The sequence below is a fragment of the Mirounga angustirostris genome, unplaced genomic scaffold (genome assembly GCF_029215605.1).
Source record: "Mirounga angustirostris isolate CCGP_5_RB_7025 unplaced genomic scaffold, mMirAng1.0.hap1 SCAF_11, whole genome shotgun sequence".
Classification (NCBI taxonomy): domain Eukaryota; kingdom Metazoa; phylum Chordata; class Mammalia; order Carnivora; family Phocidae; genus Mirounga; species Mirounga angustirostris.
Window position 1 is genome coordinate 11,143,574 of NW_026991719.1, and position 17,630 is coordinate 11,161,203.

Below are 17,630 nucleotides of genomic sequence, written 5' to 3' on the forward strand. Positions count from 1 at the left end.
CTATCTTACTGGTGTTCCAGGAAAAGGAAGTGGGATTCATGAGAACTTGGCCAATCTCTGCTATAGGACGGACACAGACATGGACACACACACACACACACACACACGAACAAGAAGAAAACTATAGGAGTGGATGAATTCATTGAGGACATGAAGACAGAAGGAAAAATCAAAGAGGTAGAGCTCAAGGAACACAAATTACAAATAGAAGAAGATCCAGCAAAGGATTCAGAGATGTTAGAATGCTTGGAAGAAAACAGGCCTTGTGTAGAGTTGAAAGTGGCAAGAGGAAGGAAGGCAAATTTTGGTAAGGAGGGAAAATGTCTGCTTTTTCTAAGACCCTGGCTTTTGAAGACAAAAAAACACCAGGATAATTAGAAAAGGACTTACACATCTATACCCACCTCAAAACCACATTAGCTTATTTTTAAGAGCAGTCCGACACCCAAACCCCTTGGCCTGGCCTTCGATGTGCTGGCCCAGCCTATCTGTTCATACCCCACCATGCACTTCCCAGGTACCTAGCATATCCTGGTATGAGGCTGTTCGCGATCCCTAAGCCCACCTACTCTCCCATCTTCATGGCTTTGCTTCTATAGCTGTTTCCACCCACCAAAGTCCCAGCTTTCCACAAACCCTAAGTCAAATGTCACATCACTGAAGAATGAAGCCTTTTCTGATCTTCCCTGTCAACATCAACCTCCCCATATTCCAACAGCCTTTTGGTCTTTCTTCTACCTTGACACAGGGGACCATCTACTGTGTATCAGTTATATGTTCATTTGACTGTGTCCCTCAGTAGACCAGGAATTTCTCAAGCACCAAGCAGTGCTACTGTGATGTATAACCCCAGGACAAACCAGACAACGCTACAGTCTAGGTCAGGGGATAGCAGATGTTTTCTGTAAAGGACCTCATAGTAAGTATTTGAGGTTTTTGCAGGCCATATGGGCTCTGTCACAACTACTCATCTGTGCCATTTTAGTGTAAAAGCAGCCATAGATAATATGTAAATGAATGAGTATGGCTGTGTCCCAATAAAACTTTATTTCTAAAACATGTGGTGGGCCAGATTTGATCCATAAGCCCTAATTTGCTTCTCTGTGACGTATGGGAATGACACTTTCTGGAGCACAGTGTGAATGGGGTCCTCTGAAGTATAATCTGGGAAGTATCAATGTGCATCTTAGTTATCCTTGTATCTTTTGCCCCACCTCCCACCAGCACCTAGTATAGTGCCTTCCACACAGTAGGCCCTCAATGTTTATTTTCCTGAATTAAATATGTCTGGAAAGATACCAACTCAATGAGTCATAATAGCATTTTGAGAGCTTAATTACCTTTGAAATCTATTTTTTGCAAAACTGTAGTAAAGTAGTTCAGGAAGCAATCATGTAAGCCCAAGAATCATAAAAAGAATGTGACAGGGGAAGATGTGAACTAACAACATCTAGGGATTAGCAGCCAAAGAGAGAGAATCTGACATCAGAGCTAGGTAAAAGCAACAAAAAGGCATTTCAATCCTCAGAGATTAGCACCAAGGGACATCACATCACATGTAATAGATGTCTCACAACACCCTCTAAATCCGTGTGAATAATGCATTTAATGCCAGAACTTCAGTGCTGGAAAGATGTTCATGATTTGGAGGAAACTCAGAGACCAACCAAAATGATTAAGAGACTGAAAGGACTCATTTATGAGCAGCTATAAAAGAAGCCAAATACGTGCTTGGCCTGCTGATGAGCAGAACAAGATGGGGGAAAGGTTTACAAATTACTAAATGCTATAAACACCAGGAAGGGGAGGAATGATGGTCAGCTCTATTGGACTTAGCTTGTGGTATGGACATATCTCAGGCACTGACAAATTCCTCTCATTATTGGGTCTTAAAACATTTACGGGCCTTCTGAATAATATATAACTGGGAATGTTGTGATTGGTAATGTTCTATTATTACAGGAGAACAGGATTGCTCCAGAAGAGCAACTATAAGACAAATTACAGTGGAACAGGATTGCTCCAGAAGAGCAAACACAAGACAAATGATTGCTTATTAAGGGAAGAAACATTCCAGGCATGCTAAGCGTGCCGAGAGAATTAAAATCCACTAACAGTCCACTCCTAGAAATATCAAATACATGCAACTGTGGGTAATGTTACATAGTGTAGAATTGTTGAAATTTAATACAAAGATGGAAAGATGGCCTGATATTTCCATCATTCCTTCTGTCATTCAATCACTGATTTATCCATCCATCCATCCCACATATCTAATGCTTACTCACTATTTCCTAGGTCCTGTGCTGGTGATACAGAGATTAATAATACCCAGAGCCTTTTCAAAAAAAAAAAAAAAAACTGCTTATGGTCTAGTGGTGGGATCAGGGAAGTTCATGGAGTAAGAATGGACAAGTTCAATAGAGAATGATGAGAGAGCAAAGAAAAGTGGCTCCTAACCCAGAAGGCAGAAAGCGGGAAGGTTGGGGAAGCTTCCCAGGTGAGTCGACATCTGAGTCAAGTCTTGAAGGATTCTGAGGAGTCTGTGAATCAGAAAGAATGAGAATAAGCATCCCAGGTAGGAAGGGTGATCTATTCAAAGTGCTGGAGATGACAAAGTGCTGAACCACTTTGTCACAACATATGTGGGACTGACCAGTAGATCAGGTTGACCGAGACAAACAGTGTAAAGCAGGTGGTAACCTTAAAAATAAGAATTGGAATATATTAGGATCATGGGTGATTTTTTTTTTATTTTCCTTGATCTTTCTCTCTCTTCCAAAATTTCTCCATTAACAAAATCACACCCTTATGTAGACGAATAATTGCAAACATTTATATAGCACTTATTCTGTGCCAGACACTATTCTAAGCACTTTGCATATATTAAGTGATCTTCACCACGTAACTCTGAGATAGGTATTATTGTCCCTATTATACAGACAAGGATGGGAGGCAGAAAGAGGTTTAACAATTTGGCAAAATGATAGTTAGAACAGGGCGCTCTTTTCTGCTTGGGGCATCTTACTCTAGAGCCTCTGCTTTTTCATCTGCTGTGTTGCTATTAACTTTCTCAGTCAGAAGCTGGTTTTCCTATCATTTATTCCCATAATCCCACTCTAAAAACTGATCTGACAAATAATCAGAGATACAGCCAAATATTTTAGTGGAAGAATGTTCATAGCCCCAAAGTTTATAGTGGCGAACAATAGAACTTCAAATCACCTAGATGCCCTGTAATACAAAATGATTCATCATGGTCTGGACCATTATGCAAGCATGATTTAGAAGGAAGTTAAATGATGTAAGAAATGCTCACTCTAAAGATCAAAGAGAAATGTAAGATACAAACGGTATAATCCTAGTAGTGTGTTTGTGCGTGTGGAAATCCACCAGTCAGACTGGTATCCAATTCCAATCTTAGCTCTGTCATTTAACTAGCTCTGTGACCTTGAGTAATAATTTAACCCTTCTCCAGTTTCCTCATCAGAAAATGGGGGTAATACAGTTGTTGTGATGGTTAGAAAAGGCAGGTAAAATGCTTATAGTACTGGCTGGTAAACACTCAGGGTCTGATATCAAAATAATTGGAAACCCTATTTAAAAGTTAGAGTTAGGGGCACCTGGGTGGCTCAGTTGGCTAAGCACCGGACTCTTGATTTTGGCTCAGGTCATGATCTCAGGGTCATGGGATTGAGCCCCACGTTGGACTCCATGCTCAGGGGAGAGTGTACTAGAGATTCTCTCTCTCCCTCTCCCTCTGCCCCCCCGCCCCCCAACGCATGCTCTCACGCTTGCTCTCTCTCACATAAATAAGTCTTTAGAAAAAAGTTACAGTGGGGTGCCTGGGTGGCTCAGTCGGTTGAGTGTCTGACTCTTGATTTCGGCTCAGGTCATGATTTCAGGGTCCTGAGATTGAGCACTGCGGGCTCCCTCTCAGCAGGAAGTCTGCTTTTCTCCCTGTCCCTCTGCCCCTCCATTGCTCTTGTGCTCTCCCTCGCTCTCTCTCTCTCAAATAAATAGATAAATCTTTTTAATAAAATTTAGAGTTAGATGGTACACATTCAGCTAGCAGTTTGATAAGTATCCTTTGTAGTCTGGGGTCCAGTAGGTTACACCACCACCTAGTTATTTTTAAAAAATAAGTGGGAATGAGGTGAGGTGAGGGGCACTTTCCATTGCAAGTAAAAACTATTTGCTTTCAGAATCTGATTTCTCAAATTTTAAGGGATACTGAACACTCAGCCAACCATTGAAATGTTATAAAATTTCCTTGTTAACCAGATCCCTTCCCAAGACCAGAGCCCTGATGTTTTACCTGGGTTGAATATTTTTGAATTGTGATAGTTTAAAACCATTAGAAATGTGTTTTCATTGTCAGGATCAATAGATTGATGGAAATTACAAATGGGTTTTTGAAGGGTCCAAAGCCAACACATAGCTTCTTTCTCATCCAGGTTTTGGAATGATCTTAATTATACTAGTTTTTAAATATTAAGAAAAAATGGAAGGAAATAAGCAGCTTCAAAATTTTGTTTTTTCTTTTTTTTTTCCATTAAGGAAATTCTTGTAGTCCTCTTTGGAGCTGGTCTCAGGGATGAGGCTACTTGAGCAGATGGACTTACACTGAGAGAGACGGAACAAAAGGCCTGGGGCAAAGGGCATGTCATTTTCACTGCTCAGCCCGAGTCTGCAAAGTAGAAAGGAAAATGCTTAAGCTCTCTCTTAAGGAAAGGAGAGAAAATCCTTGATGAAGGAAAATGAGGTGTTCTGCTTCTCACAACATGAGGAGCCCGATTTCTCCACGAGTTTTCACAGTGCCCCCCTCCATTCTCTCTCTCTTTCAGGTTTCCTACGTGAAAGCGATTGACATCTGGATGGCGGTGTGCCTTCTGTTTGTGTTTGCTGCCTTACTGGAGTACGCGGCTGTGAACTTTGTCTCCAGACAACACAAGGAGCTCCTGCGGCTCCGGAGAAGACAGAAGAGACAGACTAAGGTACAGTTGACCCTCAGCGCAGACAAAGTCGGGTAGAGCTTGAGGTAGTTACCCAGGCAGCGCAATTCAGAAAATAGAATACATAATGAGCAAGAGGCTAAGGTTAATTTTGGTCCTGAGGTGTCCTACTAGACTGAATTGGTGCTCAGGTCAGTCCTTTAAAATTGGGGCAGGGTTGTCACATTTAGCAAATAAAAGCACAAGGCATGCAGCTAAACTTGAAGTTTAAATCAACAAACAGCATTTGGTATAAAGATGTCCCAAGTACTGCATGGGAGATACTTATATTAATGAATTATTTGTTGATCTGAAATTAAGATTTAACTGGGAGCCCTGTGTTTTATCGGGCAACTCTAATTGGAGATCTATACTCCATTTGACAAAATTGCTTTAAAATCCTGTTGTTTTGAACATTAATAATTTGTGTGTATGTGACTTTGTGTACATAGCTACCTCGACTAACTTTCTCATCAATTGCTCTGATTTTATGTAAATAAGGTCCTTACCCAGGTTGGTCACAACTTGATAAATCCAATCAAACTGATCTCATTGTCTCAACTTAAACTTTAATGCATAAACCCAAATTCTACACCATCCAGAGGTTTGAGGTTTCAAACAGATGCTCAAAATCAATAGCTCCGTGGTTCCTAAACTTGCCTGCCCCTTAGAATAGCCTGCGGATCTTTCAAAATCCCAAACCTTGGCCACACCCCACAGCAATTAAATCCCATCTTTGGGATGGGGCACAGTAGTCAGGATTTCTGAAGCTCCCCCCAGGGAATTTCAGCATGTGTACATGTTGGAAAAGCACTACTCTGGCTTATGATCCAATTTCATATGGGACACCAGGAGGCTTGCCCTTGTTTTCAGTTTCAATTCTGGAAGAGAAACATGCCCTTTGATATGGAGGATCCTAGTGCCAGTTGCTAGAGGACTGAAGTTAAAATTTTACATATAGGAAATGACAGATATTTTTCAAAATCTGCTCCCCTAAAATTTAAGAAATTAAACTTGCCATTAAAGCCATAGTTATATACTACTCTGTTGGAAGAAAGCCAAAAATGTTTCACTGTCAATCTTAATGCTTCTAAATACCTAGATGCAAAGCTAAACATTTATTGTGATTTAGATGTTGGTTACGTTGAAGAGGTCGTATGCATATGAGCTCACAGAGTCCTGACCTCATCTACCAAAATGTTTCCTGCACATACTCTGGACTGGTATCTGGCTGGTTGCCCTGTTTCTCTTCTCTACCTCTTAGGAACATTTTGTCCTATCATAGCCTAGGGAAACACACACATTCTCTTTTCTGTACACTGTTGAGTATCAAGCCTTTCTCAACTTTCTCCTCCTTGCCTCCTTGTTGATGATAACGATTTCTTCATCCTCATCCACAGGAATCTGCACAAATGGCACCTGTGCCACCCAGGAAATTACAGGAATGTGAGGTTATTCCAGCACATAAACTGTATTCCCAGAATTCCCTCGCTTAGCATAGTAGATGGCCACTGACTGCATACTCTCCTAGACCAGAAATGGAAAATGAGTTTCATTTTGCTTCCCAATTCTGAATAATTGGTAGGACTTCCTTGGAATGCTATGTGGAAGATTCTTAGGCTGTATCTGTATCTTATCATAAGAGTCACATGGAGCACCTGTTAAAAGTAGTTTCTTGTACAGATTCCTAAACCTATGAATCAGAGTCTGCAAGGGGAGGTCACTGAGAATTAGTACCTTTCACAAGAGTCCCAACTGAGTCATATTATAAGTCTGCAGAAACCTGGGCAATACTAGAGCAGGCAGGAGAAAAGAAGATGAGGTTGGAGGAATAGGTGATTTCAGATTCATACAGGACTTTGCAGGCCAGTATAAAGGAATGGATTTCATTCCAACTGACTGGAATCCAGAAATTAGTTTCAACATAGCAAATACCAGGATATCAAGTGGATGGTCCATGGGGTCAAGCGTAGCAGCAGCAGATAAGTTAGGAGGCTATTGTAGAAATCTTCCAACCCATGAGCATGGAATATCTTTCTATTTCTTTGTGTTATTTTCAATTTCTTTCATCAGTGTTTTATGGTTTTCAGAGTACAGATCTCCCCCCTCTTTGGTTAGGTCTATTCCTAGGTATCTTATTATTTTTGGTTCAGTTGTAAATGGGATTACTTAATTTCACTTTCTGCTGCTTCATTATTGGTGTATAGAAATGCAACAGATTTCTGTATGTGGATTTTGTATCCTGTGACTTTGCTGAATTCGTTGATCACTTCTAGCAGTTTTTTTCGTGGAGTCTTTCGGGTTTTCTATGTATAGTATCATGTCATCTGCAAATAGTGATGGTTTTGCTTTTTACTTCTTCCTTACCGATTTGGATGCCTTTTCTTTCTTTTTGTTGTCTGATTGCTGTGGCTAGGATGTCTAGTACTGTGCTGAATAAAAGTGGTGAGAGTGGGCATCCTTGTCTTGTTCTTGACCTTAGGGGAAAAGCTCTTAGTTTTTCCACATTGAGGATGATGTCAGCTGTGGGTTTTCATAGATGGCCTATATTAGGTTGAGGTATGTTCCCTCTAAACATACTTTGTTGGGGGTTTTTATCATGAATAGATGTGCCTTGTCAAATGCTTTTTCTCCATCTATTGAAATGATCATATGGTTCTTATCCTTTCTCTTATTGATGTATAACATTGATTGATTTGCAAATATTGAACCACTCTTGCAACCCAAAATTAAATCCCACTTGATCATGGTGGATGATTTTTTTAATGTATTGTTGAATTCGGTTTGCTAGTATTTTGTTGAAGATTTCTACATCTATGTTCATCAGGGATATTGGCCTATAGTTCTCTTTTTTTAGTGGTGTCATTATCTGGTTTTGGTATCCAGGTAATACTGGCCTCAGAATGAATTTGGAAACTTTCCTTCCCTTTCTATTTTTTGGAATAGTTTGAAAAGAATAGGTATTCAGCAACACAAGAAACAAACAAGTGTTGGCAAGGATGTGGAGAAAAAGGAACACTTGAGCACTGTTGGTGGGACTGTAAACGGGTACAGCCACTGTGAAAAACAGTATGGAGGTTCCCCAAAAAGTTAAAGATAGAACTACCCTACTGTCCAGCAATTGCACTATTTACCCAAAGAATACAAAAACACTAATTCAAAGGGATACATGCACCCTGATGTTTATAGCAGCATGATTTACAATAGCCAAGATATGGAAGCAGCCCAAGTGTCCATTATTGATGAATGGATTAAAAAAAGGTAGTATGTATGTATGTATGTATGTATGTATGTGTGTCTGTGTGTGTATAATGGAATATTATTCATCCAAAAAAATAACGAAATCTTGCCATTTGCAACAACATGGCTGGAGCTACAGAGTATTATGCTAAGTGAAATAAGTCAGAGAAAGACAAATACCGTATGATTTCACTCATATAAGAAAGTTAAGAAACAACAAACAAGCAAAGGAAAAACAGAGATAGACCAAGCAGGAAACAGACTCAATTACAGAGAACAAACTGATGGTTTCCAGAGGGGAGGTGGGTGGGGGGATGGGTGAAATAGGTGATGGGGATTAAGGAATACACTTGTCATGATGAGCACCAGGTGATATATGGAATTGAATTACTATATTGTACACTTAAAACTAATAAAACACTGTAGCTTTAAAAAGGGCAATGGAGGAGTTGGAGGAGAGGAAGGGAAAGTGGGAGGGAGAGCAGGGGAGTTAAGGGTGCTTGCAAGGGACCAGTAGTGATGAACCAGGGACTCTAAAGTAAGTAAAGTGAGAACATGAAGGAGACACTGGCTACTAATGGATCAGCCATTTCACTGAGGTCAATGAAATGCTGAAATAAGAATATTAAAATAACTGTGCTGGAAGGACACAAAGCAGTGGTGAGCAGGGAAAAGGAAAGTTCAAAAATCAAGATTTCACAGGAAGTAAAGACAAGGATAAGGGTATGAACATAAATATTTGGCTAAGGTCCAGCAGAGGAAAAATTGACAGCAAGGCAGTCCACAAATTGAAAGGCCAAGGATGGGGCCAGTTATCCATTTGGTTATTGAAGACCCTCCATGAAAGATGGCATTCATGGGTATTGAGCTGATAATGAAAGAGTTCCTAAAGTCATCAACTCCTAAGGGCTGGAGGCTGGCAGATGACAGCAGTGATAAAGGAGACCAGTGATGAAGTCGAATGAAGTCAACTTCAGAGGCTCCAGAGGAGCTGGGGTTAAATAAGGAAGAAAGCAAGATAGTTTGGGCACTGCAGAGAGGAGCAAGAAGGACACCTGAGAGGCTGACAGTGGCGGGCATTAAGGGGAGACTCCTTAGAGATGCCAGTTGGCATTGGTAGTCACTGCTTTGTCTTAAAAAAACTGAGAAATCCAAGTTTAGATGTTTTGCATGGAGATATTCTGGAGTTTGACTATGCATCTCAAAATGGCCATTCAAAAAACAAAGCTTAATTAACAAATTTAAGACGTGAGAAGGAGGTGGGGAACAAAACAAATCATGTTTGGACCTTTGCTGTCAAGGCTATTATTTTCATTGACAATTAAATTTTGGAGGAAAAAAAAAAGATTAGGAGACATTTCCAATTATGTGTCCCTTAGAAAATGGCGTCTTTTTCTCTAAGGCAGTATTTTAAGTTTTTTAAGTCTGAACCATGGTAATCGTAATAAGTGCTAACATTGATTGAAGGCTTACTATATACCGGGCATTGTTTTAGGCACTTTCCATACAGTAATTGATTTAATCCCCAAAACAACTAGGTGAACAGTGTGGTCATACAGCCCAGCTTACTGTGGGAAGTCCTGGTCTTGCATATTGTCCTGATGCCTTGGTGTAATTTAGCATTTGTTATGGATTATTCATTTTAAACAAATTATTAATAGTTGCATTAAAACAAAATGAAGTGGGTTTGGTCATCTTCTGGGGTGGAGGCATACATGTACAGTGGACGAGTTCTCATTTTAACATGTAGTCAAATCTAAAAAATAACCATCACTGTCCCTGGCTTCTTTTCTTGACCCTTTCCAGAAGCAATGTCATCTCGCTCTCTTTACAGGATAGCTCAAAGGGAGCTTGCTGATATCAAAATGAAGTGCATTTGGACACAAGAGACTAGGGATAAAGGAGCCTTTCTTTTGGCCTCTGTCAGTGGGGGGACACTGCTATCCTGCTGGCCATTTGGGGTACCAGCCTTGGTCCATGACATGGCACACAAAATCCATGACACCACTAGGCCACCACTTAGTTGGAACACATGGAAAATCATAGGTTCAATGGACAAAAAACAAAACAGAGGCTGAGCAGTCTTGCTGTTGAGCATCTGATAGTTCAGGACTGAATGTTTTTGTCATTGTTTGCAGGATAATTTGTTTGATAATGCATTTTTATTTTGTCATATCATCAGAGAGTTGTATTGTCTGCTAGTGCCATTTTCCACTCTCAAAACTGCCCTTGTTTGGATAAATTATGTGGTCTTCCTGTCAATAATGAAGGCAGTATTTGTATCTCCATTTTACAGATAAGGAAACTAAAGCAAAGAGAGGTTAAGCAAAATGCCCAAAGCCACACACGCAGGAAGTCTGGCTCCAGAGTACCTGACCTTAACTGCTATTGCTCAAACTTCACATTTTAGATCTTATATTATGATCCAGCCTCTCTCTCTGAGACACAGACATACTTGAAACAAACACCTCTAATGCACTCTAATGGTCTATTCTGCTTTTTAAATGCAGATGTACAGGGTCAGATGCTGTTTTTACTTGAAATTCTGCTATTTTGTTCCCCTTGGATTTTTCGCACTAACAGTGAAGTTTTTGCATTAAAATATTGACCTGGAGCACTGGGGTTGTGGCACCCCCTTACATTTTGCACCTGAGGCCTTACCATGCCCTAGGTCTGGCCCAGCTAGTCATGAACCACTAAATTCTCACAGACCCTAATAGGTTGTGGCCTGAGTTAAAACAAAAACACCATTTTTATTTTTATTTTTTAAGATTTTATTTATTTATTTGAGAGAGAGACAGAGAATGAGCAGGAGCAGAGAGGGGCAGAGGGAGAGAGAGCAGCAGACTCCCTGCTGAGCAGGGAGCCCCACGCAGGACTCGATCCGGGGACCCCAGGATCATGACTTGAGCTGAAGCAGACGCTTAACTGACTGAGCCACCCAGGTGCCCCTAAAAACACCATTTTTAAAAGTTCAATATTCCCAGTGAAAAAAAGTCATTGGGGAACTGACCTCTGCAGCACAATACAGGCTGATTATTTAGAAGGTATAAGAAAAAAACCAAGAGCAAATCATTTTCCAAAGTGACACTGGCATTAAGATTTATTCAAGGAAGATATTTATTGAGAGAAATGCCTGAGATTACATTTACTTGCATGGGAAGAAAGTCTGCTGCTCACTAAACAAGGAAGTTATGAAATGGGGTCACCTTCAAGGAGGGGCCAGGCAGTTTGTGACTAGGTGTATTTGCTTCAATTATCTTTTCTACATCTCACAAAGCAGCCACTGTCAATTTTACCAAAGCAGAGTTTCTCAGAAACAATCAAGCCCAGATCTTCAATGGACAGAACTTGTAAATCCCGATGGTTGGGCCAACCCCAGTCTATTAGATGCTGACGCCCCAGGTCTATGTGGTAAAATCCTATTTTTATGTTACCTCCTCAGCTCCAATAAGAAGTTTTCATACCATGTGATGTTTATAACAATTTCCCCAAAAGAACTTTAAAGCCTCACCTGAGTTTCTCCCTTTCTTTTGTTGTTTCCTTTCTTTTTATTATCTGGCTGCACCACACCTGACTTTTGGCATTGGGCCAGGTTTCAGATCTTTCCAGTTGCCCACAGAGCCCTGATTTCTTTATTTTCCATGACAAAACAGAAATTGTGGCTGCTTGAGAACATAGTTACGGTTTTTAGGCCACCTAATGATAAGCTCTTTGTTTTAAAGTTTTCATTTTAAATCCAGTTAACCTACAGTGTTATATTAGTTTCAGGTGGACAATATAGCCATTCAACACTTTCATCCAACACCTGGTGCTCATCATCATAAGCTGCCTTTTGAAAGGAATGTTAACACATTATTCAGACTTCAACCTCCCAGGAAGAAAATAAGGGGCTTCAACCTGACCAGACAACAGGGTGAGAATGTGAGGCCCTGATCAAAACATCTCAGATGATAATCAGTTGGCAACGTTAGAATTCAGTAATCATTTTGTTGTGCTTTTCTGCCCTCCCCCCATCTATCCTTTAACTCTTAGCTAACTTGCTAATTCCTCAAAAGATCATTTCCTGGTCCTACAGGGCTGAAATAATCCCACTCTTTCAAGCACCCTTAGTAACCAGTTTGTTCCTTTTGATAAACGTGTACAACAATGGGTAGAAAGTGACACATGTTTATAGAAGAATAGAAGATTGGAAAGATATTGGTAGATATTATTCAGGACACTTTACCTAGAAATACCTGAATCTTGCTCTCAACCAATCGTCTTCTCATTGACCTACTGAATGGAAATAAACCTACAAGGACAATAAACTATTTTTATCCAGGCTTTAGCCTCAAACCTGAATGCAATGCCCCCAGGAGGGAAACAACTTAGAAGAAGCCCTTGTCCCTCCACCCAGCAGGCCCAGAAGCCCTGCGCCATTTCCTCCCCACTGTTCCAAGGGCCTTAGATTTTCCCATTCCAATGGGACATGAGACCCCACTGGTGAAAGCCAGAAGACAAGGACCCAGAGCAAATGGTCATCTTGGAGTGGCTTATCTAAATCCATGGAGTCCTGGAATGTCCCCAGTCAGACCAGCCCTCCTCCTCATTAGGGGTAAAAATCTCCTTCCTCTTTTCCTGGAGACATCCCTTCAAACACTTAAGGATGGTGAGCTGGCAGGTCTTCTCAAATCTTTTGAACTAAACAGAACTAGTCCTTCCTATGATGTGGCTTACAGCCATGCAGCACACTGATCACCCTTTTGTGGTTTGCTAGTGGACATCTTGAAGTATGAGTCACAGAATTTGAAAGATAGCCCAGGCATAATCAACATGTAACACAAAGGAGCAGTAATGTCCCCTCTTTATCTGCAGTTGTTAATAGAGCATTAAATTATAATAGTGCTTTTAAGTCATCCTATTCCAAAATTGGCTTTTTTGACCTTGCTAATGCTTGTTAATTTCCCGTCTTTTTTTTCCTATTATTAATATGAATTGCTATCAAGTTATCTCCTCTTGATTAAGTGCTTGACTTTTTTCTAACCTAAATAATTTATTTAGGTTAATTTTATTGCTGTAAATGATCACTTCATTGGATTTGGCCCATTTTCTAGATTATATTAATCTTTTTGATACTGATTTAGTCATCTGGAATTAGCTACCACTTTTAGCTTTGTAACATTGACAAGTAGTGTCAACACTCTTCAGCCAAACACCACCAGAAACAAGGCTGTAGTTAAACAAGGTGGGTTTACTACTCTGCAGTGAGGAAGAACACACACCACAGGGAGCAGTGGAAGAAGGTCCTCTGTAAATTGGGTAATTTGGGAGGAAAACCTAAGGAAGCAGGGGTTTTGCTCTAGAGTGGGTGCCGTCAGAAAGCAGGGGGAAATTTGGGGTGACTGGGTGACTCAAGTCAGTTAAGCGTCTGACTCTTGATTTCAGCTCAGGTCATGATCGCAGGGTTGTGAGATCGAGCTCCACGTTGGGCTCCACTGGGCATTGAGGTTGGTTAAGGTTCTTTCTCTCCCTCTGCCCCCCCAACCCCTTTCCCTCTCTCTAAAAAAAAGGCAGGGTAAATTCTATAATTGGGTATCTCAATAACGTATCTATAGAAGGGCAGACTCATGTGTGGATAAAACAATAATCGGTAAAGAAAGAGTAGTCACTTACTTTAACCAAGAGCTGGATGATGAGTATTTTGTGGGTACCATGGTGACCTTGTTTTTTTTGTGCTTAGACAAAGTTATGAAGTAGCCTTGTTTTGTCTGACTCTGTCAGGTTCTCAGTCTAGCCTTCTCTGAGGTGAGTATCCTGTGAGGGATTCCAGTTTTGGAGTTGTGGGTTTTGCCTCCAAAAATGAGGGGCCTAAACATTCAAATGGAGGCACTGTAATTGACCAGTCCTGTGACCTTGGTAGGTTACTTAAAAACAAAACAAAACAAAACAAAACAAAAAAACACAAAAACCTCTCTGTGCCTCAGTTTTCTCATCTGTAAAATGGAGTTAATAGTATTCCCCTCATAGGACTGTGGTGAGAATAAAGTGAGTTCCTGTGAGGAAAGCTCATAGAATAAAAAAAAACCCTGGCACATGGTAAATTCTATGTTTAGTGATTGTTCATTTTAGTATCTACTTTCTCTCTGGGTCATAAAGCTTTTGTTCAATTTAATGGGGAGCATATTCTACAGATTAAAATCAAACATTTTAAATAGCTTCATTTCCCCTCCCCCATTTGCATTCCTCTTGTCTTTCTTGCACAAAGGAAAATTAGATTGCACAGCAAGATGTGACCCATGTACAGCGATTTTTATAATCATAGGATTGAAATAATGAGTTCGTGCTTCTACTCTATAGTGTCTAAACAAGAGAAGTGGGAAGAATTAGGGGCAAGCGGAATTCTTCCATTTTATCCCCCATGGTTATGGGGCTGTGGCTAAACTTCCTAAGTACCAGGGCACTTTTTCCAAAGGTGAGAACCCATGAAGACCCTTCTAACCCAATTAGAATGTAAACTGACTCTGAAAGGCGACTATTGAAATGCAAATGGTACTATCACTAAGCTTAATCAACCCCACAGATCGAAGCAAATGAATCCACTGAACTGTAAGTCGAATAGGATCAACCTTTGAGAATCTTGCATAAGGTCTCTCATTTTCCACTCCAAAGGCTTAGAGTAGTGGTTCTCAGCCAGAGCAGTTTTGCCCCCCTAGGGACATGTGGCAATGTCTGGAGATAGGCTTGGTTGTCCCATCTAAGGGAAGGGTGCTATTGGCGTCTAGTCTGTAGAGGTCAGGATGCTGTTAAATTTCCTACCATGTACAGGGTTACCCCCCCAACCATAAAATGAAAAATTACCCAGCCCTAAATGTTGATAGTGCCATGGTAGAGAAAACCCTGGTTTAGAACAGTTAGGACTGTTTCATATTGAGAAGTATACCCTAATTATTTCCTATTTCTTGTTTGCAAGGGTGACACAGTTTGCATACATCTGCCCACGAAGTCAGGAGAGCACTTTCAGTTCTGCAAACCTCAGAGTCAATTCCTCCATGATTCATATGTAGGTGGGGCTCATTAGGTGATGGCCAGTTCTTTCCCTTACATTAGAAAAAGGCAAGTTCTATCCAGCAGCCTATCTTTGAAAATTTGATTTATTCAAATGCACACTCAGTTGAGTATGAAGGAAAACTCCATCTGATTGGCTTCATTGAAACATAAATCATATGGATCTGCACACCACACACCCTAAGAAAACAAATCTATGATGCTATGCATAGCTTCATGTAGAAGGTAAGGCAGGGCCCCTATATGGGAACTATTAAGTTCACACTCTGAATATCCAAATTCTGTGAGATGAAGATACTTGTATGTGAGTAGGAAAAAATTAAGTTATTTTTCACACCTATTTAGGGAATGCTCAGTGGTGTTAACAGTCGTAACAAAAGCTTATTTTTAAGTTTAACACCTGAATGTGTGTGGTTCACGAGGTGCACACAATGATGTTTAGTGTTAAAGAGAAAGGGAGGGCAGTAGGACAATGTTAAAGAGACCCACGATTTCATCCATTCTAGAAAGAATCTAGAGGGAACTTTTGAATTGGGTAGGTTACTAAAACTGTGAGAATGCATATAAGAATCCTTACTACTTGGACTAGCAAGAGGCACAGGAATTGAGAAGAACCAATGACAAACACACTTGTCCACTTGCAGACTACTGCTGGAGTATGGGCTACCTCTTGACTTGCTCTAGATCAGTCCTTCTCTAACTGTGGCACACAGGAGAATCACCTGGAGGCGTAGGTCCAACAGAGTCCTGGAACCCAGCCCCGAGCTTGACTCAGAGCCTGAGACATCTCCGACAAGTATGTGCCAGGTACAGGTGATGCTGATGTTGCTAGTCTCGAGAGCCACACTGAGTACTAAGGGTCCAAAGAACCCCTACAACTGCCTTCAGCAGTGAAAATGTTATCATTACTTCATACCTTTGCTACTGATGTACCCATAATCATGTCAAGGACATTAACCCCAGTGATTCAGTGTTGAAAAACTAGCCATGAAAAGATTACCAAACAGAAAATAAAGTACTTTTTAAAGACATTTTTAGACTGGAAATCCTGACAGGTCTCCTTTCTCCTTGTCCTTGGGAAGGAAACTCCATCATCTTAGCTTTTTTTTTTTCTTTCAAGAAGAATACAGTGAAACGGTGTGTGTTTTCTCTTGTCCTTTAGCATTTCCCCCTATATTCTGCCACATGTTTGCACACGGTGTTTAAAGAGGATTTTGTAGATCATTAATTAAGGTAACAACCGCTTCCTTAGCAAGCAGGATGTTGAAAAGGTTGTAACTACTTCCCCAGGGAGGTAGAGGGCATGTTTGTTTTTTGTCTTAAAGGTTGAGGAGTTTAGATGAGGCTTTAACAGACCTGTGTGGATTAGGAGTTTGGACTTAATTGTGAAAGCCAGCCAGAATAAATAAATGTCATGGTACTTTGCAATTCCCCTAGACCACCGGCGTGGAGAGCTGGTACTTGTCAGGGACACAGAGGCCTGAAATGTTCATAAGGTGCTTTTCTCCCAAGTTTGTTGCACTTCACTAGGTATCATGACAGCCTTATTTTAGGGCTTGCGGTATAGAATGCTCTTTTTTAGGATGCGAAGTGACGTGTGGAAGCAGCCTTGCAGATGAAATCCCTGTCTTTTTAGTATCTCCAATCCTTTCTTTCTTTTTTTTTTTAAGATTTTATTTATTTATTTATTAGAGAGCGAGCGAGAGAGAAACAGCATGAGAGAGGAGAGGGTCAGAGGGAGAAGCAGGCTCCTCGCTGAGCCGGGAGCCTGATGTGGGACTCGATCCCAGGACCCTGGGATCATGACCTGAGCTGAAGGCAGTCGCTTAACCAACTGAGCCACCCAAGCACCCTCCAATCCTTTCTTTCATCCCAGCCTGTTTACCATTCTAGTTTCTTTGCCTTCCTTCCTATCAGATCCTAGTTTTCTGTCCCTGCTTGTCTTCATCATTTTCTCTTTCCCTTATCTTCGGTGTCCTCTCTTCAGACTATCTCATTTTACTCATTCATTCATTCAGTCACTTGGTGTAAACGTAGTGCATACCTACTATAAGCCATGCACAAAGTCCTGTGGACTCTGCCCTGGGGATGCTCACAGTCCAGGGAGAGACAGACTGATGAGCAGACACACCTTCCACGTACATCGGACATGTATTGGGCTAGAGGCCAGAGGACTGCTATGGGAACATGCCGGAGGGGCCCGGTGCTAAACGCTGTCAATGCTCTACCCATTATTCCCGTGCCACTCCTCCTTTCCATATACAATAATGGCTTCCCACTATAAGCTCTGCTCTGCCATGGTGTGGAGAGGAGGGATCCTGGGCCCCAGAATCATGCTCAACTTGTACA

The 17,630-nt window shown here is 40.9% G+C and overlaps 1 protein-coding gene across 2 annotated transcripts in view; it reads left to right on the forward strand.

Annotated features, from left to right (window-relative positions):
• Positions 1 to 17,630, forward strand: part of GLRA2 (glycine receptor alpha 2) — a 175,567-nt gene that overhangs the window by 133,822 nt on the left and 24,115 nt on the right. For both annotated transcript variants that reach the window (XM_045874888.3, XM_045874893.3), the window contains exon 8: positions 4,848 to 4,997. In XM_045874888.3, coding sequence (XP_045730844.1) covers positions 4,848 to 4,997 — 150 coding nt within the window. The remainder of the gene's footprint in view (positions 1 to 4,847; positions 4,998 to 17,630) is intronic.